A 23,421-nucleotide genomic window follows, 5' to 3' on the forward strand; every position below is an offset into this window, starting at 1 on the left:
CCTTGATGCTGAGACCCAGCAAGAGAAAGGATGCTTCTGGACAGTGGGGAGGAAGGTGCACTGCCCTGCAGCTCCATGTGCTCCTGGGAGGGAGGCGGGAGGAGACCCCGGGACCTGCCTTGACGCTACTCCTCCTCCCGGCAGATCTGGGAGTCCATCAAATCGGGGGCCGCCCTGGACAACCCCGTGCTCCTCAACAAGTTCCTCCTCTTGACGTTTGCGGTAAGTCTGCGGGCTCTGCGGGGTGTGGACTGTGGACTGCCCTGGCTGAGCCCAGGGCACCGGTGGGACAGGCTGCTCTCTTCTCTCAAGTCACATCTGCTAAACAAATCCTTGGGTGCTTAGTGATCCGGTAGTGGCTGGCGTTTCTCACTGATGCAAGAGTAATTCATTCTCCCTGATCGCACTGGTGGCTTTGCCTGGTTTATGTGACAGGGAGACCCAGCTCTCATCATTTGAGGAGGTGACAAAGCCCAGTTCCGGGAGCTGGGTTCATCACTGCTAACGTCTTTGTTAAGTTCAGCGCCGCAGAGCCCAGTTGCTGGGTCCATCGACATAAGGAACAGGTGACGACTCGAGGATCTAAGCCATCCCCAGGTGACTTCTAGATGAGAGGGGGTCACCCTGCATAGCTTGTCCACACAGCTGTGTTGTTGTTGTTTTTTAACAAAGAAAATGTTTTATGTAAGTGAGATCTAGTTAAAGTGAACTTTAAGGGCAGCTTTGAAGAGGAGAAGAAATCACATTAGGAGAACAACTGCTGCCCAGGGAAGCAGGGGGAGGGAGCCTCAGTGATGGGGAACATGGCAGAAGGTGAGGGCTGATTGCTTTTAACAGAAGTGCCAGCCCACACACACGCTTATGCACGTGTATACACACATATGCGTGTGTGCATCTGCATATATCTCCGCAGAAAGCTCGTTTGCCCTGTATAATTATGTTGACATTATAGTATTCTGTCAAGCGTGTGTTCTATAGACCTTTCGACATCTTGGTTGTTTTCGATATTCACTATTTTATTTTGCTTTTGACCGCACTACGCAGCATGTGGGATCTTAGTTCCCCAACCAGGGGTCGAACCCACGACCCCTGCACTGGAAGCAGTCTTAACTACTGGACCGCAAGGCAAGTCCCCAGTATTCACTCTTATTAAAAAAAGTTGCAGTGAACATCGTCAGCCACACTGATTTTCTCTTCCCGCTTATTTCTTTAGAAGATAGCCCCCTGGAGTGGGCATGTAAACATACTGATGTGGACACGCATTAAGTGCGCTGGTTGTTCACCCCAGCTTTATCAGCTTCGGATGTTAATCCTCTTCCCTACATTTTTCTTTTCTTTTTTGGTTTGCCAAGATATAGTCTTGCCTTCCTTCCTCCCCCATGAACTCGTCCTCCATTTCTTCCTCCTGCTGCCTCTTTGATGCACCACCCGAGGCAAAGGGGAGAGAGTGAGAGAGGATTCAAACTGGGGTCATACCCAGAGTGGGGGGCAGTGGGCATGGGGGCCCTGCAAGGAGCACGTTTCCTGACAAGTTAAAGTGCTTTCTGTGTGTCGGTGGCGAGATAGAAAAGCGCCAGATACTTCAGGGGATTACTAGACACAATTTGGCACTGATATTTTGTAAATTGAGTAATTTTGTAAGGATAAATAAAAGCAATGCTAATTGATGTGTGTTTTTTTTTTTTTTTAATTTTACCATCAATACATCTTCTGTATTAAGGGTTTTAGCTAGTAAAATCTAATGGACAACTTGTGTTTAATGAGAAAATAGCATTGGATCTCACTTAAAGTTTTAAGGCATCTCAGAATCGTTATGTGAGTTGGCCATGTTGCCCTTTCTACTGAGTATTCTTAGTCTGCGTTTAAAAAAAATTAAAAGTCTGTGTCTTTAGGAACCTGTCAGACACAAAGAGCTTTATGTTTGATGTGATCGAGGTCTCTTGTGTCCTGAAAAGCATCCTAAGAAATTCAAGCCTTTTGACTCTTTTTTTTTTTTTTTGCCTTTTGACTCTTGAAGATGACCTGATAAGAGCTTTTAGAAACTGCCAAGGCCTTCATCTTGAATCGTTTAACCTTTCGCTAAAGATCAGTTATGACAAATCATTTTAGCACATGGAAGAGAGAAAAATCTCTAGAGGTGTTTTGCTTTTCTTTCTGTTCTTTCTAGGACTCCAAGGTACAGACACTTTATTAATTTAGATTTTGCACTTTGCTTTGCTGTTGTTAAAGGGAGTTTGTCCTTAGTTGATCAGTTAGTGGCAGAAATACAGACTGTGGAAACTATAGTGACTAGTCTTCTTCATCTGGACATGTGTTTATGTGTAAGTTTGTTTTTAAAAAGTCACCTAGTCTGACTCCATTTGTTTGGAAAGTCCAGAATAGGCGAATCTAGAGAGACTGAATGTAGGCTAGAGGTTTCCAGGGGGTGAGAGTGAGGTGAACGGAGAGTTTCTGTGAATGGGATTTCTAACTAATAAACCAGTGGGGAATTTCTGCTATTGGGGTTTCTTTGTGAGGCGATGAATACATTCTGAAATTGGTGGGGATGGTGGCACAGCCTGATCAGTATACTAGAAAACCACTTAATGTGCTGTAACATCTTTAATATGGTGACTGTTTTTTCGGCTTCATTGCCTGTGTGGGCTCTCTCTAGTTGCAGTGAGTGGAGGCTACTCTCGTGCCCAGGAGGTGCCCAGGCTTCTTGCTGCAGTGGCTTCTCTTGTTGCGGCACGCACGCTCTAGGGCACGCGGTCTCAGTAGGCATGGCTCCTGGGCTCTGAAGCACTGTCCAGGAGCCGTGGCGCTCAGGCTTAGTGACCCCGAGGCACTTGGGATCTTCCCAGACCAGAGGTCACACCAGGGTCCCCTGCACTGGCAGGAGATGCTTACCCACTCCGCCACCAGGTCAGTCCAGCATGGTGGCCTTCGTGGTGCACGAAGCATACCTCAGTGAGAAGTCACCAAGCATCGGTCCCCTCCTGATTCCTGGCAAGATCTGAGAGGAAATGTCAAGTAGCGACATAAACTACAAAGTGATCAGTGGTAACAGGCTGGTGGGAAGCTGTCAGGTACCCACATAACCACAGGGTCCTCCCACATGAGTGACTCAGGCCTCACCTGCTACAGAAATTCGGAGACGAGAACACTGGGCCTGAGTGGGGACGGCCTCACAAGTCACGGGCCCTTTCTCGCCTCCCCTGGCTGGGGAGCAGGCACACACACCCCGAAGGCATGCCTCTTCTGTCGTCGGTGCACCCTAGGTCCTGGAACCTCTTCTGTGACTCATCCAGCTACTCATGTACTTGTTTCCTGTCTGTTCCCTGCAGTGACTGAGCTCCCTGAGGGCCGGACTGAATTTTTTTCGTCTTCTTACTGCCGGAGTATCTAACATTTTGCCTTGTACACAGCAAGTGCTTAGTTGTTGACTTGAATTTCACCAGTACGAGAGTTCTGAAAACACTGTTATATTATCTCAGGTTATATGTAGCACGTTCTAATAACTTCAATAGCATGCTTAGTTCATTCAGTTGTGACAAGAGTGGTGACTGTTGGGAAGTTGTACCTCCACAGATGGCACACTGGGTACGCCTGGTACCATGAACAAGAGCTTACATTTTGGAAGTAGAATTCTACTCTCCTCTCTGCCACTTGGTATCTATGTTCAAGCTTTCCATCCCTCTCTAAGCTTCAGTTTTCTGTCTGTAAAATGGGCAGATAACAGCTACCTCCCGGGGTGATTTTATATGTTAAACAATGATGACAACAACATCAGTTACTTTTTGGATACTTTCTATTAGGAAGTGGTCAATAAAATATATTATGTCTGTCCTGATACATTAGTGTGAATGTGTGGGGACATTTCAGATAAACACGGGGGTTCTGTTGGAGGTTTCTGACAAGTTGGTCGTATCTGGCGTGCATTAGTTTTTCTGTCTCACGTAGCTGTTGGGAAGTTAGCGTTAGTAGGCGCGTTTCCGTGTGATCACCGTGCCATTCTGATGTGTCGTCTTGTTTCTTCCAGGATCTAAAGAAGTACCATTTCTACTACTGGTTCTGCTCCCCAGCTCTCTGCCTTCCAGAGAGCATACCCCTCATTCAGGGGCCAGTGGCCTTGGATCAATGGTTTTTGCCAAAACAGGTATCAACAAGTAAAACAAAATGCAGATCAAACTGAGTTTAAATGTGCATGAGTAGTTTATCTAGCTCTTTCTAAAGACACTTGTCTGGGTGAGGAGGCGGTCTCTGTGGAATCCCCCAAAGGCGGCACTGAGAGCAGACTTGCTCGCACAGTATTTGGTAAACGTGTGTGAAGAGTGGTCAGCAGCGCTTGTCCAGGTCCTCGTGACCTGTGTGGAGATGCTAAGCCAGTAGGGAGGAATTACAGAAACACTTTGAAAGACTGCGGGAATTTGCCAAAGCGTGATCTCCACTCTCAGTGGAGAGAGTCTTTGCAACCAAAGAGAAGACTTCTCCCTTTCTTTGTTCCAAGTTGCAGAACTTCTACATTAAGGACGGTCCCTACAGAGCTAGTCCTTGCAGTTTAAGGAAGATAATAAGGTCTTTAGAGGTGGTTCCCAGAAGAGCAGTGAAAACCATCAAGTTGGTAGAAGACAGACCCTCAGCCCCCAAATTCTGATTGTCGTCAAGGCAAACGCTGAGTGTCAAGATGACTTGAATTCATGAAGCATGTCACTCACTAAAGCCCAGAAATCCAAAGCCAGGGAGGGCCCTTGTTAATTAAAAAGCTCATTTACTAAGATAAATCAAAGGTTGTGGTTCTGTGGAATGAATTTTCTAGGGAGAACTGTAAGTGCGAACAAAAGACTAGGCCTGGGGATTGAGTCCGGATGGGTTTGAGGTTTCTCTTAATGGGAACAAAAATGTTCTCAAAGTATTGTGACAAATCCCTGTGAACGTGCTATAAACAGCCTTGAATTGCGCTTTGTGAATGAGTCAGTTGTACGATAAGTAAGAGAAAGCGTGTCTCAAGGGAGCTACTGAAGGTTATAGAAGGGGTCAGGGCAAAATCCATCCGTGGTAGATTCATGCTGGGATATCACAGGCGAGACTTAGTGTCTGGGCGCTCTCTAAACCTTTGTGGTGGCGTCTTGGGGAACCGGGAGCCATCACACTAAGGGTGCCGTGAAATATGTGTGTGTGCTCCTGTCTGAGACACCACCACGCGCTATCTCAGAGTGAGGTGGTGTGATTTGGGGCACTCTTAGGTCTGCTTGCTGCAAGAGAGGAACAGGGGTGTGAGCAATCATTTCCAGTCTTCTGGCCCGAAAGTACCTTTTATTGTATGTTAATTTTTCTCAGCTCAGAGCTAGGTAAATAGTTGTCTGGAGAATAACTCAGTGTTTCCTGATTTCAGATTCAAGCCCTCGAGCACGCGTATGATGCCCTTTGTCAGACAGAAGGAGTCCCAGCACTGCCTTACTTCCTAATCAAGTATGACGAGACCACGGTGCTGGTTTCCTCGCTCAAACACTACAGCGATTTCTTCCAGGGTCAAAGGACAAAGGTCAGAGAAACTTTGAGGAGCATTTTATTATCCAATAAAAAAATCTGATGTTCATGTTATGATAGACCACTGTGAAATTCAGGCTCATTTAGGTGTCTTAAGCCTTCCAGAGAAAGTTTCAGGACATCTCCGCATCTTCACCGTCCCCCACTCCTACACTGCCCAAATCAGGACCTCCTCCAGATTTTCTTAGCTCTGTGGCACCTCAGAGTAATTGTGGATTCCTCACTGCCTCAGTTTTTCTTCCTGATAACACTTTCTATCTGTTTTAATTCATTGCCAGAGCTACCGCGGCAGTGCAGACTCTGGTCCTCTCGCTCCTGGTCAGTGACAGTCTCCACCCCGCAGGGATCTCCCTCAGCCCCGTCACGTTCCCCGTGCCATTCACTAATCAAGAGCTCAAGACGTCTTCCTTCTGCCCCCAGTCCACCTTTCCTGCCTCATCTTGCCCTATTTTCCTCATGAGCCATTGGTCTTGCTAAGCTTCTCTGGTTTTCCCCAGACAGTCCCCCTAAGCAGACAGACCCAGCAGCATTCCTGTGTCTCTTTGTCCTCGTGTTGTCTGGTTTTCCTAAAGCAGGTCCTGCCCGGGGGTGCTAAGAGACCGTCTCGTTGTCAAAGCCCTGCGTCCATGGAGAGGCCTTCCCGTGGTGTCTCAGGTGTGAGCCGTCCCGGCTGACCTCGCTGCCCTTGCCCCTGGCCTCCCGGCCTCACCCCCTTCTCACTCCCTTGCACACACTGCCTCTCATGCTGTTGGACTGTGAGCTCCCAGAGGGCAGGGACCGAGGCCCACACGGATCTGCCCCAATTTAGTGGCCAGCCCTCGCCTCAGGCCCCCAGTAAAACTCTTTTGAGTGAGGGAAGGAGTACTGTAAGTGTCTGTAGATGTGATGAGATAGATAGGAAGCTGTCCTAGCCATATTAAGACACTGAAAATTAAAAATAAAATATTGATGATGAGTATCATGCAGGTTTGAAATCAAGTGGGAGGGTTTCAGTCGCCATGTAGGTACGTCAGAGCTGAGACGAGACAGGCCTCTTGCTGGTGCCCTGGCTCTTCCTTGGCCTGAACTTCAGGTGCCTTTTATTTTAAAGTAGATTTTTCTCTTTCTTACCTACACTAGCATTTTCTTTGTCAGAGGGAGCCCTCTTTAGATTGATGACTGAGGGTTGGGTTTTTATTACAATTCTTGCCCAAGCCCCACCCCAGTCAGATTTGCAGACCTGTAGCTAACTTAGCAGCAGCAAGACCTGTCGTTGGTGCTTCGAGGCCCCGTTGTGACAGCAGATGGGGCAAATCAGCCTGGCTTTGAAAGCGGCTGGACTTCAGTTGTGTGTGGTGAAGACATGGTCTTCCCCGAGGGCAGCTCTGCCAGAACAACAGTTGGCAGTTTAAAGGGGGCTTTCACATGCTCTGTCGTGTAATGACTTCGTGACGTAGGTATTCTCAGTACCTGCGTTTCCTGTTTTTATTTACTTTTGTCTGTGCTGGCTCTTTTGTTGCAGTGTGCCCGCTGTCTCTGGTTGAGCTTGCAGGGGCCGCTCTCTAGTTGTGGTGGGCAGGCTTCTCATTGCGCTGGCTTCTTTTGTTGTGGAGCACCGGCTTGAGGGCCCTTGGGCTCCATAGTTATGGCACATGGGCTTAGTTGCCCCAAGGCATGGGGGATCGTCCCAGACCAGGGATTGAACCCATGTTCTCTGCATTGGTAGGTGGATTCTTAATCACTGGATCACCAGGGAAGTCCCGCATTTTCTCTCTGAAGCAGATGAGACTCAAATGGCTTAATTGTCTGGTTCCGAAGCCCATGCACTTTCTTCCAGTCCGTTCTCATGTCACTGGGGGAGAGGTGGACCCTGCTTGCCATTTGGAATCAAGCAGGTCTGACTCCCGGTGTTGCCACCTTGTAGGTCTGTGACCTTGGGGGATGCGCACACCCTTGCGTCACCCAGATCTCGCTGTCCCGTGGTGGTAACCTGCGTGTGCATGCTTGCTCAGTGGTGTCTCACTCTTTGAGACTCCACAGACTATAGTCCGCCAGGCTCCTCTCTTCCCCGACGCTGCTGACAAAGAAGAAATGCGATGACGTGGATAAAGTGCCCAGCTTGCAGCAGGTGGGCAGCATGTGTCCAACTCCTTTCCTCCTCAGCAGCAGCCAGTTTTTAAAGCCTGAACGTTCTCTGGCGTCTCCTGTGAAGTGATTTGGGTGAGTTGGCGAGGCCCCTGACCCAGAGGCCAACCACCGCCCGATTCGGACGCGGCATCCTTCACTGGGTTAAGGCTGTATCTCAGGAAAGCCTGGCATGGCTCAGCGCATATCATGAGCACCTCCTGTGAGCCAGAAATTGTGAAATATGATTGCACCTGTTCTTGTGGAACCCGAGTCCTTATAGGAGCGATGAGACATCGACTTGTGGAAAGTTAGCTAGAAATTCAAGTCACAGAAAGACGGGCCAGTGAGATGACACGGACGATACTTGGCGGTTTATCTGTGCCTCTGTGTCCAGTCTTGTTCTAGGAAGGGTTGCCAGAGGCTACACAGACTGTGGACTCTCAGGAGCTCCGTGGCCTCACGGCCAACCTCCCTTCTGTAGTCCTGGGTATCCCATCCACCCCCCGCCGTGCCGCCCAGATGCATGTTCTCACACAGCAATTGGATCATGTCCCTCTGCTACCTGAAAACCCCCTGTGGTTCCTGTGGTCTTCAAGACAGAGTTAGAAAGGCTCAGCGTTCAGGGCCTCCTCAGACTTGGCGACTGCCCATCCCTCCCATCTCACCTTCGAAAGCTCCCCAAGCTGTGCCCTCCAGATGCCCCTGCTGCCCTCGTCTTCTCCCCATCTCCCGCCTTTGGTCATGCCGGCTGGTGTTCCTCCTGCCGCTGGCCAGTGCCTCACCACCCTCCCTTCCTAGTCCACACCCTGGAAGCGCTGGCGCGGTCCCGGCGCTGTTCGGCACCCCTCTTCTGTGTGCTGGTAGCGACCCCTCTCCAGGCACTGACGGGGCTTCCATGCCATTGCTGGTGTGTCACAGGTCGTCTCAACTGGGATCCCTGATCAGTCCCGGAGCAGTGGTCACACCAAGACCGTGTTACACCCCACAGCACATGCTGCACTTGTAGCGTGATGCCAGACACTTGATGGGCACACGGTGTGTGTGTGAATTTAGAGAGGAGAGAGCTGCTGGTCCTCGTGGACAAGCACAAGGCTGGTGAGCACGGAGACTTCCCAGGAAAGCAGGGCTGGAGCAGAGTCCTGAAGGCGTGAGCGCTTCCCTGGTGGCTCAGCTGGTACAGAATTCAATGCGGAAGACCCGGGTTCGATCCCTGGGATGGGAAGATCCCCTGGAGAAGGGAAAGCCTATCCACTCCAGGACTCTCGCCTGGAGAATTCTGTGGACTGTCCATGGGGTCACAAAGAGTCGGACACGACTGAGCAACTCTTTCTTTCTTTCTGGAGACGTGATGTCTGTGAAACCTAGCTCTCACTTCACTCGAGACCGTTCCTGCCTCATGGTGTGAACCCTGTTCACTTGCTTTCACATAATTCCACTTTCTCTTTCATGTTCCTTGAGTCATGAACTTTCCTTGAAATTTTTTATCCTATTCTTCGAGAAATAGGCATTCTTTTCGACATGAATTCTTCGCTTTTGTGCTCCAGCTTCCTGTTTTGCTCTATTTCCTGCCTCCTCCTCTTAGCAGAGACTTTGACCCTCAAGAAGCCCCTGCTCCTCTGTGAGCCCTGTCGTGGTGTCTTCACACAGAAGCTGGAGAGCCATTGGAATTGCCGCAGGTTTCTCTCCTTTGAGTCTGCTTTCTCTTCTGGGAAACCTGTGCCCACAACCCTACTGACCACCGTTCCCAGCCAGAACTTGCCTCTGGACCCTGGCCTGCGTTAGCCAACCCCCTGCCTGCCTACTCCAGCACCTCAAATTCAGTATGTCTGAGTGGATCTCAGGGTCTTCACCCCAAGTCTGGTACCCTCCTGGGCATCGCCATCTTGTAGCGACACTGTCATCTATCCGGTCACGAGAGCTGTGAATCTGGGCAGCCAGCTGGCTGCCTCTTGATCCTCTACCAGCACCATATCCGTGGATCTCACTTCCTAAACTTCTCTCTTTCTGCCACCTCTGCGTTTCTTCTGCCACCTGGCCAGCCTGAGCGTCATGGTCTTTCATCTGCTTTCCCACAGTAGCTTCCCAGTGGGCTCTGTGTGCCTGCTCAGGCCTCCATCCAGTCCGTCCCCGTATCATCCCAGGAAGTCCCCTGAAAAGCAGATCTGATCATGTCACTCTCCAAATGAGGCAGAGCAATGCTGTCTCTCCTGTGCTGTAAGAACCCAAGTCCCCTGTGTGGCGTGCAGAACCCCATGTGCCCCGGGCCCTGTGCGGATCTGTTCCCGGGTCCCCCATGTGGTGTACAGAGGCCCCCACGTGCCCCGGGCCCTGTGTGGATCTGTTTCGTGTGCCCCATGTGGTGTAGAGAGGACCCCACGTGGCCCGGGCCCTGTGCAGATAAGTCCCCGGTCCCCGTGTGGTATACAGAGGATCCCACGTGGCCCGGGCCCTGTGCAGATAAGTCCCCGGTGTCCGTGTGGTATACAGAGGACCCCATGTGGCCCGAGCCCTGTGCAGATCTGTCCCTGCTCTCCCGTGTGGTGTACAGAGGCCCCCACGTGCCCCGGGCTCTGTGCGGATCTGTCTCGTGTGCCCCATGTGGTGTACAGAGGACCCCATGTGGCCTAGGCCCTGTGCAGATCTGTCCCTGCTCCTCCGTGTGGTATGCAGAGGACCCCACGTGTCCCGGGCCCGTGCAGATCTGTCCCTGCTCCCCCATGTGGTATGCAGAGGACCCCATATGGTCTGAACCCTGTGCAAATCTGTCCCTGGGTCCCCCATGTGGTATGCAGAGGACCCCACGTGCCCCGGGCCTGTGCGGATCTGTCCCTGGTCCCCGTGTTGTATGCAGAGGCCCCCATGTGGCCCGGGCCCTGTGCGGATCTGACCCCCACTCCCTTGGTGCTCCCTTCGGAGGTGCTGACTGCCCTCCCCCTGCAGGGCTGATGCCTGGAACTCCTGTCTCCTTTCTCTTCTTCTGTCTCATCCTCTCCCCACCCCTGTACTTCTTCTCTTCCCAGTTTCTTCAGAGTGAAACTTACTCATGATTCTTTGAAGAAAACTCCCCCCACCCCCAACTTCCGTAAAATGGTTTATTCTGCCCACAGTGGGTTTTCATAGCACTCCATTTACTGGAAATCTTTTAGTCTCCTGTGCAGATTTTAATGACTCATTATACTACCTTCTGTTTTATTTAAGCATAATACTAAACTCTGCATCAACATCCTTTTTAATAAATACGTATCATCATGAATTTCTCAAGTTTTGGACATTTAGGTCTCTCATAATTCTTCACTATTAGGAGCTTCTTTATGCATGAAATCCCACCCTCCCTGCCCTCCTCTTTGTACTTTGAATTGTTTATTTCCTTAGGAAAGATTTCTAGATGTGGAATTACAAGGTTAAGTGGCTGGGCATGTTAAGGTTTATCCTCAGTCGTGTGCTGGCCGATGTCTGACGGCAGGCTCTCGGGGTGAGGGTGCTGTGCTTTCGTGGTGTCTGCTTATTTCTGTGGCCTCAGCTCTCCCACCGTGCCCCCCGCCAACTCTTGGGTTTCCAGTGTGTGGAAGTCATGCGCTGCGGAGCCAGGAAGGGCCAGTACCTGTTGGCTTCCCCGCCTGTGGGGCTAGCTCCCGTACTGCTGCTTCTGGTGACTCCTGCCCGCACCGCCAATCTCCCTCAAGCTAGCAGTGCTCGCTGAGCAGCACTGAGTATTACATGCATTGGGCTGGCTGAAAATGGGCTTTGTCTAAGCTCTTTTTGCCCTCCAGTGTGGGTTCCGGTGGTGGTGATGCTGCAGCTGTTCCGGGGTTCATGCTGATGCAGCCCCGGATGCTGCCCCACTGCCCATCGTCAGGGAAAGCTTGCTTGACTGAGTCTCGTTTTTTCTCCAGAACAGCTATTTGAGATTGAATGTTTGGGAAACGTTTTGTCATTTTGACAGCGTCAGCCTTCAGTTTTCAGGTTGTGAAATCTTAGGACAAGAGCACTAGCAAAGGAGCAGTAATTGGTCTGCTGTTGGTTAGGGGCTGTTTCTTCATTCAGCGGTATCCACATCTTGGTCTCCATCGCTGGCATCACCACACATGATATCTCGGAACTTTTTTCCTATACTTTTAAAACACATAATCCCCTTTGTGCATTTCCTGTTACATCGAGCGTGTGGGTAATAGACAGTCATTTGTCAGTTAAGCATGTTTTATGGCAGTGTGGAAATTTCTCCAGACGCTCAAGTTGGCAATTTTGCCCTCTTTCTCTTCTCACGTTGTACTTTTTCAGCAAATTGCTGGGTGGATGGTAGCCAGCTCATCACTGAACAACTTCAATGAATTATATGCTCTCAGCCAAGGAGAAAGGAGCATTTATTTCATAAACCTTCTAAATAGATTTTTTTTTTTTTTTTGCAATTACATTTTGTTTCTTTCTGCTGAGTTCTCTTGTAAAAGGAAGTGATTTGCCCATGTTCACACAATGAATCTGTGGCAAAGCCAGTTCTAGAATCCAGATCTCCTAGCCAATGGTTATTTCTGACTGCCATTTATGAAGTCTGTTTACCCAAATAGTTAAACTGGCTTGCTGAGCCTCATTTGGACTGAATCCTACAGTGATTAAGCTTCTAGGTTTGATTCCTAAAGCACTGAAAGATTTTGGGGTCACTTTTGAATCATCAGAGGACTATTTCATTGTGTTCAGCCTGGCGTCAAATGGATTCTGTCATCTTCCTCTCGGACGCTTGCTCTTCGTACTTATGCATGCCTCCTGTGGGTAGAAGAGTTCCTTTAAAATAGATTTGAGCTAACCTCCCTTTATAAATAAGTGGTAAATTTCTCTTTAGTGGTTCATTCCTTCTCTATAGCTCATTTTTAGGTCAGGTTGCTCTAAGAAACTTATTCCTGGTCCTATCTAAAAGGATTTTTTTTTTTCTTACTACCTTCCTGCCTGGTTGCCTTTGTATTTAGTGTCAGAAATATGCTCATTTTTTGAAATTAAGCATCCATTTGTACTATCTGATGTCACATTCTAATTTATATAATTTAAATATCATTTAGTCTCAGCTCTACAGTTTCAGATGATGAAACCTGGACCCAGAGAATATTTGATAAACTAGAACTTATCCTCCTTTTTCTCCGCCAGCTAAGAAATGATAACTTTGAAGCTGAAGGTAGATGACTATCGGTGGTAGACTGAGCTGAACGAAGAGGTCGATGGATTTACTGCAGTGGAATTTTTGTTGTTATGGTTCTCGCTGGTTGCGTGCTTCTCTTGTTCTCAGTCTCTGTGCCAAGTGCAGGTGAGAGTGACCCTGTAGATGAGAAACTTAGGCACAGAGGTATCGGGAATTGCTGAAGATCAGGTGAGAGTAACTCAGAACCTTTGATAACAGCCCAGGTTTATGGAGTTGTATTTGAAAATTGAAATGCCACATCTCTGTATGAATGGCATATTCTGGATTGATATATCTGGGTTCTTCCCAAATAAAAATTGAAGAGCCTTTAGACACCAGGTAAAAATGAACCTTAATATAGTCTATGTATTTTTGTAACCTATATGTTTTTTTTTTTTTTTTTCTCTGTAATGGCCTATAAAGCTCTAAAATTCTGGAGCCAGAAGGACTCCTTTGAGATGAAATGATTTTACTATTTCATTTTACAGGCGAGGGAAGACCTTCCCCAAGGTCTTAGAATCAATTAACGGCAGGATTAGAACCATACCCACTGAGCTGTAGCCTGTACTTTTTTTTTCCCCCACCATCAGGCCATTCTCTTCTCTAAGGTGTTTCAAATGTTACAGCCGTTGAATGCCATCTTCTCCCTTCTCCCCACTTTCTTGCTGGATGAAAGAGTGATTAATGCCTTTGGTAAATTTTTTAAAGTGTGAAGTTGAAGTAAGGATGACTTATTAAATGTAGTCAGCCTGACAGATGCCGTCTATCACAGTCTATATGGGGGAACAGAATAAAGAGTTGCCCCCCCATGGTGGTGATGGCCAGCCGGACCAGGAAAACTCCAGGAAGGTAGCGTCTCCAATCAGAGAGCGCGTGAGGTGGGGGCCTCCTTCTTGGACTGCTTTTCACAGGAAACAGTCTCTCAGACCATGCCCTCACCGTCTCACCCAGGAAAATCCCAGGGTTAAAACATCACTAAGTGGAGAGCCTAGGATGTTGAGAAAGGAAAGAGTGGCGGCATCAAGGAGGAACTAGTCAGGTACTTGTTGTTGTTCATTTCCTAAGTCATGCCCAACTCTTTTTTGATCCCATGGACTGCAGCACACCAGGCTTCCCTGTCCATCATCATCTTCTGGAGCTTGCTCAAAGTCATGTCCATTGAGTTGGTGATGCCATCCAACCATCTCATCCTCTGTCGTCCCCTTCTCCTCCCGCCTTCAGTCTTTCCCAGCATCAGGCTCTTTTCCAATGGCCAAAGTATTGGAGCTTCAGCATCAGTCCTTGTAATGAATATTTAGGATTGACTGGTTTGATCTGCTTGCAGTCCAAGGGACTTTTAAGAGTCTTCTCCAACACCTCAGTCCAAAAGCATCAATTCTTTGGTGTTCAGCCTTCTTTATGATCCATCTCTCACCTCCATACGTTCTCTAGCCTGGTACTAGGGGTGGAAAATTGACTACAGTTGATGCTGTCTCTTGAGAAACCTATATGCAGGTCAGGAAGCAACAGTTAGAACTAGACATGGAACAACAGACTGGTTCCAAATAGGAAAAGGAGTACATCAAGGCTGTATATTGTTACCCTGCTTATTTAACTTATATGCAGAGTACGTCATGAGAAACGCTGGGCTGGAGGAAGAACAAGCTGGAATCAAGATTGCCGGGAGAAATATCAATAACCTCAGATATATAGATGCTGCTGCTGCTGCTGCTGCTGCTAAGTTGCTTCAGTCGTGTCCAATTCTGTGCGACCCCATAGATGGCAGCCCACCAGGCTCCCCCGTCCCTGGGATTCTCCAGGCAAGAACACTGGAGTGGGTTGCCGTTTTCCTTCTCCAGTGCATGAAAGTGAAAAGTGAAAGTGAAGTTGCTCAGTCATGTCTGACTCTTCAAGACCCCATGGACTGCAGCCCACCAGGCTCCTCCATCCATGGTATTTTCCAGGCAAGAGTACTGGAGTGGGGTGCCATTGCCTTCTCTGAGATATACAGATGACACCACCCTTATGGCAGAAAGTGAAGAGGAACTCAAAAGCCTCTTGATGAAAGTGAAAGAGGAGAGTGAAAAAGTTGGCTTAAAACTCAACATTCAGAAAACTAAGATCATGGCATCTGGTCCCATCACTTCATGGGAAATAGATGGGGAAACAGTGGAAACAGTGACAGACTTTATTTTTCTGGGCTCCAAAATCACTGCAGATGGTGATTGAAGTCATGAAATTAAAAGATGCTTACTCCTTGGAAGGAAAGTTATGACCAACCTAGATAGCATATTCAAAAGCAGAGACATTACTTTGCCAACAAAGGTCCATCTAGTCAAGGCTATGGTTTTTCCTGTGGTCAGGTATGGATGTGAGAGTTGGATTGTGAAGAAAGCTGAGCACTGAAGAATTGATGCTTTTGAACTGTGGTGTTGGAGAAGACTCTTGAGAGTCCCTTGGACTGCAAGGAGATCCAACCAGTCCATCCTAAAGGAGATCAGTCCTGGGTGTTCATTGGAAGGACTGATACTAAAGCTGAAACTCCAGTACTTTGGCCACCTCATGTGAAGAGTTGACTCATTGGAAAAGACTCTGATGCTGGGAGAGATTGGGGGCAGGAGGAGAAGGGGACGACAGAAGATGAGATGGCTAGATGGCATCACTGACTCTATGGACGTGAGTTTGAGTGAACTCCGGGAGATGGTGATGGACAGGGACGCCTGGCGTGCTGCGATTCATGGGGTCGCAAAGAGTCGGACACAACTGAGCTACTGAACTGAACTGAACTGGTGCTAATAAGTTCATGGTTTTCTGCCAGCCACCTTCCTTCCCTCCTCCTCTAACCCACCCTTTCACCAGCCCTTCTCCCTCTTCCTGCTCCCTTTCTTCTTTCCATCTTTTCACCATTCACCTGCCTTCATTCGGTATATGCTGTGTATCTGTGAACTCATCATGGAGACCTTGAAGCTACTCCCTGCTCTGCAGATGCTCCCTCTCTTCTTTTTTTCTAATGGCCTTTATCTTAGAATAATTTTAGATTTATAGAAAAGCGGAAGTATAGTGCAGAGGCTACCCTCACCCGTTTTAGTTTTCTCTAGTGTTGTCACCTTACAGTATTGCAGTACATTTGTCAGAAGTGAGAAACCAACATTAATACATAACCATTAACTCCACTCTGGAGTTTCTTCAGATGTCACCAGTTTTTCCGTTAGCACCCTCCTGCATGCAGGGATCCCATCCGGGAGACTGCATTCTGTTGTCATGTCATGTCTCCTTCTCCTCTGGTCTCTAACAGTTCCTCAGACTTCTGTTGTTTTTAGTGACCTTGACAATTTTGAAGAGTTCAGTTATTTTGGTCAAATGCCTCTTAGTTTGGGCTTGTCTGTTGTTTACTTATGATTCAGTTCAGTTTAGTCGCTCCGTCGTGTCCGACTCTGCAACCCCATGAACTGCAGCACGCCAGGCGTCCCTGTCCATCACCAACTCCCGGAGTCCACCCAAAGCCATGTCCATCGAGTCAGTGATGCCATCTAGCCATCTCATCCTCTGTTGTCCCCTTCTCCTCCCGCCCTCAGTCTTTCCCAGGATCAGGGTCTTTTCCAATGATTTGGCTCTTTGCATCAAGTGGCCAAAGTATTGAAGCTTCAGCATCAGTCTTTCCAATGAATATTCAGGGTTGATTTTCTTTAGGATTGACTCTTTTGATCTCCTTGTTGTCCAGGGGTCTGTCAAGAATCTTCTCTAGTGCCACAGTTCGAAAGCATCAATTCTTCAGTGCTCAGCCTTCTTTATGGTCCAACTCTTACAACCATACATGACTACTGGGAAAACCATAGCTTTGGCTATACGGATCTTTGTTGGCAAAGTGATGTCTCAGCTTTGTAATATACTGTCTAGGTTTGTCATAGCTTTTCTTCCAAGGAGCAAGCGTCTTTTAATTTCATGGCTGCAGTCACCATCTGCAGTGATTTTGGAGCCCAAGAAAATAAAATCTGCCACTGCTTCCATTGTTTCCCCATCTATTTGCCATGAAGTGATGGGGCCAGATGCCATGATCTTGTTTTTGAATGTTGAGTTTTAACTCAGCTTTTTCACTCTCCTCTTTCACCTTCATCAAAAGGCTCTTTTTAGTTCCTCTTCACTTTCTGCCATTAGAGTGGTATCATATGCATATCTGAGGTTGTTGATATTTCTCCTGGCAATCTTGATTACAGCTTGTGATTCGTTCCGCTGGTTCCTTCTTGTGATGTTCTCTGCTCATAAATTAAATAAGCAGGGTGACAGTATGCAGCCTTGACGTACTCCTTCCCCAGTTTGGAACCAGTCTGTTGTTCCATGCCCAGTTCTAACTGTTGCCTTTTGACCTGCATACAGATTTCTCAGGAGACAAGTAAGGTGGTCTGGTATTCCTAGCTCTTTAAGAATTTTCCAGTTTGTTGTGATCCACAAAGTCAAAGGCTTTGGCATAGTCAATGAAGCAGAAATAGATGTTTTTCTGGAATTCCCTTGTTTTTCTAATATTCAAAATTATCCCTACTATTTTTTCTTTGGGAACGAGTCACTAAGTTGAGCCCACACTCAAGGTGGAGAGGGATTAAGGTCTGTCCCTGGAGGGTCTGTATCTACATATATTGCTTGGAAATCTTCTGTAAGGAAGACTTGTTCCTTCATCTTCAAATATTCGTCTCATCGTGTATGTCATTATGGACTCATAGGTATTTATTTTGGTTTGGGTTATGATCTAGTACTACGTTCTTTATTTCCTTGCTCGCCTTGTGCCAGCCTTGGCCACTGAGAGCTCTTTGCAGGTGTCTCTGGGGCCCCTTGCCATGCCCTTGGCCTTCTGTTCGTTCAGCACTTTCTAACTGTCTGGTGTACAGTGTGCTCCAGGCTCGTCTTCTGTTTTCCCTGCTGTGTGTGCTCAGTCACTCAGTCGTGTCTAATTCTTTGTAACCCCATGGACTGTAGCCCGCCAGGCTCCTCTGTCCATGGGATTTCCCAGGCAAGAACACTGGCGTGGGTTGCCATTTCCTCCTCCATCCCTTTCCCAAGCAAGGACTGAACTTGCTTCTCCTTTGTCCCCTGCATTGCAGGCAGCTTCTGTACCACTGAGCTATCAGGGAAGCCCTTTTTTTTTTCCTGCTCTAGCCCTAGGATTACTCATGTGTCCAAAGAGCCCTGATTCCTTTTACTGTACTGTATGATTCCTACTGTACTGGAGAACAGTACTTAGAAATTAAGACCTCATTGTCTTTTGAGAGGAAGGAGACAGAAAAAGTGAAAGCTGTCCTGTGCCATGTACAGAGGGATCAGGAAGCAGAGAAGCAGGGTGACGGCCTCCACTGGGGCAGTCGTCATTAAAAAGCAGAGCTTTCCAGATGTGGAGATCAGGGCCGGGGAGCTGCAAGCAGGAGGAGTTGGAGGAAGAGCAGGTGAGCAGCATCGACAGCAGCAGGCTTTTTAGTTTGGTCTGACTCTGCGCTTACGTACAGCGGTAGTGACCCTTCTTTGACTTTTCTCATTACATGAAAATTAGCAATTTTCACAGACCATCTCTCTTTGAGACAGGATCTTCTCTTTGTGAGCCCTGACAGTTGGCTGCCCTCCCTCCCTCCCTCCCTCCCTGTCTTCCTTTCAGTCTTCCTTCTGCTACTGCTGCAAAGTCACTTCAGTCATGTCCGACTCTGTGCGACCCCATAGACGGCAGCCCACCAGGCTCCTTGGTCCATGGGATTTTCCAGGCAAGAGTACTGGAGTAGGGTGCCATTGCCTTCTCTGAGTCTTCCTTCTAAATGAATCTAATTCCTCACAGAGGGTGAAGGGACGAATTGGACAGCCCGGGCCACAAGGACATTCTGTCTTCTGCTTTCTTCTCTTTCCTCCAGCCCTTCACCAAGTGTCTAATAGTTGATGCTTTTGCACAACCAAATAAACAGGAGAGGGGAGGGATTAGCAGTGCTTGTGCTGTGAATCTGACACAGTCCCTGCCTCACTCGAAGTCTTTTTTGTTCACAGATAACTGTTGGCGTGTACGATCCCTGTAACTTAGCACAGTACCCCGGATGGCCTTTGAGGAACCTTTTGGTCCTAGCAGCCCACAGATGGTATTTACGTGTGTGTGTGTGTGTGTGTGTGTCCATCTGCCTATCTGTCTCTGTCAGTCTTTGACTGTATGTTTTGACCTTGTATCTGACTGTTTATATTTCTGTTTTCCCAAATGGATTTTTTTGTCATTGCTGGTGTAGAAACCAGATAACAAATCAGTAAATTGTCATGATCCAGTTTCCATTGGTGGTGAGCCTCTAAGCAGGTCTGTTACGGACCTTCAGATTCCGACTGTATCGCGCTGAAGACAGCGTAGAGTAGAGCAGGACCCACAGCTCGGGGAACCCCAATCTGAACTTCTCTAGCCCCCACTTCAGCTGCGTTGTGTTCAGGAAGGATTTTCTTATTGCTACCATCCTCCCTTTTTCCCGACCCTAAACTGAATAAAATGGAGGGTAGTGCACATTTGAAAAGATGCCCAACATCGTCAGTCATCCAGGAAATAAAATATAACAAGATAGTACCCGTTAATAAAGACAATAAGATGCTGTTATGAAAGATACTATCACACACTCACCAGATAATGAGATGCCTACCAGACTGAGTTTAGAAAGATGACAATACCAAGTGCTGTCAACGATGTGGGTGAATCGGAACCCTCAGACATCACTGGGTACCTGTTTGGAAGTATCTCCCAAAGTTAGAATATCTATAGATTAGCAGTTTCCCTCTCAGGTACAAAAGCACAGAAATGCACCCTCAGATGCAAGCAAGACACCTATACAGGAATGCCGATCGCAGCGTTGTTCTTTATAACCAAACACTGGGAATAACCCAGGTCTCCTTGAACAACGAAATGGATAATATGGTGGGGTGTATTCACTGCCATGGAATGCAGTGTTGTAGTCAGCCTGAGTGAATTACTGGTACACTTATCAACACGGATGAGTTTAAAAAGCATAGTGTTAAAAAATAAATAAATAAATAAATAAAAATAAAAAGCATAGTGTTGAGTGAAGAAGGCTGGACCTTCTAAGTTAAAACTTAAGTCCCTACTTAGAAGTTAGAGTAGGACTTAGAAGTTAGAGTAGGAGTTACTGTTGAAGGGGCTGTTTAAGGACTGGGAGGAAGCATGAGACAGGCTCCTGTGTATTTAGGATTTGGGTATTTACGTTTGTGTGTGCTTTACTTAGATAACGATGTCCACTGAAGATAGCTAGATCATAGACCTTCCCCAGAAGGATAGGGTTGCACGTGCTTATCCTGGTGGTGAGTCTGTGTAGCCATGGGCTTCCTCACCACGGCCCGCTCTGTAAGCTCCTGTGGGAGAAGGGGGACCGGAGGAACTCATGCTTGTCTTGGAGTTTCTTTTTAATGTCTTATGAGCTTCTTTCCCCCTGCATTCAAGATTCATTTGTCAGAATTATTTCTGTGCAATATGAAATCATTCTGTAAAACTCACCTAAAAAGAAATCAGAGCCCGTTCCACACCCAGCCTTTAGACACTTGGACAAAGGAAGCCTATGTGGATGTGCTCAGAATCTCTGAGGTGAAAGCTGTTTCCGCCAAGGGTGTTGGGGGTGTACTTACAGTGACTGGAATCCTCCAGCTGGGTTTGCCGAAGCTCTTACGTGAGCTCTCTCTCTTCCTTCCTTGAAAAAACTGAAACATAAACATCCGGGGCTGACACCAGGAGTGGCAGTTTCCAGTCCGTGGAAGTGGTCTGCTTCCGGGACCGCACCCTGCAGGGGGTGAGAGACGTCACCCACAGCATCGTCTTCGAAGTGAAGCTTCCAGAGATGGCGTTCAGCCCAGGTAATTGGCCACCTTGGAGAATGCACATAATTACCGTTTATCAGAAACCCAGTCAGTTCAGTTCGGTTCAGTCGCTCAGTTGTATCCACCTCTTTGTGACCCCATGGACTGCAGCACACCAGGCTTCCCTGTGTGTCACCAACTCACAGAGCTTGCTCAAACTCATGTCCTTTGAGTCAGTGATGCCGTCCAACCATCTCATCCTCTGTCATCCCATTTTCTTCCTGCCTTCAATCTTTCCCAGCATCAGGGTCTTTTCAAATGAGTCAGCTCTTCATATCAGGTGGCCAAAGTATTGGAGCTTCAGCTTCAGCACCAGTCCTTCCAATGAATATTCAGGACTGATCTCCTTTAGAATGGACTGATTGGATCTCCTTGCAGTCCAAGGGACTGTCAAGAGTCTTCTCCAACACCACAGTTCAGCATCAGTTCTTTGGTGCTCAGCTTTCTTTATTGTCCAACTCTCACATCCATACATGACTACTGGAAAAACCATAGCCTTGACTAGATGGACCTTTGTTGGCAAAGTAATGTCTCTGCTCTTTGATATTCTGTCTAGGTTGGTCATAATTTCCTTCCAAGGAGCAAGCGTCTTTTAATTTCATGGCTGCAGTCACCGTCTGCAGTGATTTTGGAGCCCAGAAACCAATCCGCCTTGCTGTTCTTTCCTCCCTGTACAGTGGCAGTGGAGGTGAGCTGCAGCTCCTGCCTCTGTGTCACTGCGGATGTGTCCCTGGCACAGAGGGCAGAGATTCTCCCCAGGAAATTCCCTCAAGGCAGTTTTTTCAGCCCTGAGGATTTTTTTTTCCTTAATTTTTTGTTTTTGGTTAAGAAAAGAATCCTTATTCCTTGCCCTTCTTACAGGAAGAATGAAGTATTAATGCACTAACATTTTTATTTGTTACAAAATATTGTGTGTGATCTTATTCCCAATAAACTAGGCAGCAAAAGTGCCATTTCTCCTTCCACATTTAATGTCCTTCATCTTATCCCCACCTCATAAGTTAGGAAATGCAGGCTCACAGATACGTTTTATATATATATAAGGGAGGGGGAGGGGGAAGGGGAGGAGGAGGGGGAGGGGGAGGGGGAAGTGTGTTTATGTATAGATGGTCTTGCTTTTATGTCTATGTCTGTCTTGAGGTACACATCACAAAGACAGAATAACAGACTCCAATTTGAGTAGAAGTAAAGGAAGTGAAGCCATCTCGTGGAACACCCCTTATGAGGGATCTGACTGCTGTGGTCGCTGTGAGGGCATACTGTAATTCCTTCATAAATGCTAATTGGTAATTTCCCATCTTACCCAAAGTCCAGAACTCTTTCCAAGATGACCCCTTCAGCTTCTTTGTACAGCAAGCTCTTCAAAGTACTTTTATACACTGACATGGTTTACTTTGCTCCTGTACTGCAGCATCTGCACTGTCCCAAGGCACCTTGCTTTCTTCAATCCATGAATCATGTGCCTTGCTGTGAGTGTGTGTTTTGGGGATGAGGAGTTTTAAGATCTCTGCTTGGTCAGGCAAAAGAGGAAGCTGTTCACTTGCGAGTTTGGAACCTTAAGATATCTTTTGTCTGTCCGCTGTCTTGTCTTGTTGCTGTTTAGCCACTCAGTCATGCCTGACTCTCTGCGACCCCATGGCTGAAGCATGCCACGCTTCCCTGTCCTTCACCAACACCCAGAGCTTGCTCAGACTGATGTCTGTCTAGTCGGTGTTGCCATCCAGCCATCTCATCCTCTGTCGCCCCCTTCTCCTCCTTCCCAGCATCAGGGTCGTTTCTGGTGCGTTGTCTTTGGATGTTTGCATTTGGTTTAGCACCCTCTCCTGCCTACCACCTTTGGGGAGAGGCACTTTTCTCTCCATTTTTAAGATAAAGTCACTGAATTACTCTCTCATCCCCGCGATATCACGGATGCTTGGTGAAGCTGGTAAACCCAGGATACGCCACGCACTTCACTTGAGAAAGCGGTTTTCTGTAGCACAATACTTGATACTTGATATCAAGTGTAGATGATTTAGTTTAAGAAAGGCAAATGTTCCTGATGCAGATTGATGTTCTCTGTCTTAGCTGTAAATAAAACTTCATAATAAATAAAACTGTGTATTGTAATGTGAACTGAAGCTATTAGTATGGTAGTATCTTTTAAAATTTCTGAGACATCCCATAGTTGCAGTGACAGTCTCACAAGAAATGGTTTTGAACATCCTGTAGCTTCTTCTGCTCTCCCGGTGCAGCCAGGCTCCCTCTCCTTTGCTGACCCAGAGTATTCCTGCAGCTGGCTGAGGGAGGGGCAGAGTGGGAGGCCCCTCCTTTCAGTTCCTGTCCTTGATGTGCAACTTTGTCCAACTCTCCTCTTTGTCCAGCTAGGGGAGAACAGAGCCTTATTTTCCCCTAAAATTTTTTTTTTTTTCTCATCAGTTTGGGGTATGTCTTATGGATGGAGATTAGATGGAAGCAGGGGGCTTTTGTGGTGGCTCAGATGGTAAAGAATCCACCTGCAATGCAGGAGACCTGGGTTTGATCCCTGGGTGGGAAAGATTCCCTGGAGGAGGGCATGGCAACTCACTCCAGTATTCTTGCCTCAAGAATCCTATGGACAGAAGAGCCTGGCAGGCTACAGTCTATGGGATTGCAAAGAGTCAGACGCGACTGAGCACAGCACATAGTATTTTTTTAAAAATCATCAATAAGTTTAAAGTACATCTGATTTCATTAAAATGGCTGTAACATTTTGAGTACAGAGAGGTTTTAATTTGCGATGACATTTTGTTTTTGTTTTA

At 47.5% G+C, this 23,421-nt stretch overlaps 1 protein-coding gene across 20 annotated transcripts in view; it reads left to right on the plus strand.

The window, feature by feature from the left end:
• ATG7 (autophagy related 7) overlaps positions 1 to 23,421 on the plus strand; it is a 273,963-nt gene that overhangs the window by 35,603 nt on the left and 214,939 nt on the right. For 19 of the 20 annotated variants that reach the window (XR_009732575.1, XR_009732577.1, XR_009732576.1 and 16 more), the window contains exons 5-9: positions 145 to 222; positions 4,022 to 4,138; positions 5,375 to 5,524; positions 18,794 to 18,882; positions 20,517 to 20,638. Coding sequence is in view for 16 of the 20 variants with exons in the window: in XM_061397104.1 (XP_061253088.1) it covers positions 145 to 222; positions 4,022 to 4,138; positions 5,375 to 5,524; positions 18,794 to 18,882; positions 20,517 to 20,638 (556 nt within the window). In the remaining 4 variants the exon portion in view is untranslated. Of the gene's footprint in view, positions 1 to 144; positions 223 to 4,021; positions 4,139 to 5,374; positions 5,525 to 18,793; positions 18,883 to 20,516; positions 20,639 to 23,421 lie in introns of those variants that run through there. The other variant, XM_061397111.1, reaches the window with a different exon arrangement.

The sequence above is a fragment of the Bos javanicus genome, chromosome 22 (genome assembly GCF_032452875.1).
Source record: "Bos javanicus breed banteng chromosome 22, ARS-OSU_banteng_1.0, whole genome shotgun sequence".
Lineage (NCBI taxonomy): Eukaryota > Metazoa > Chordata > Mammalia > Artiodactyla > Bovidae > Bos > Bos javanicus.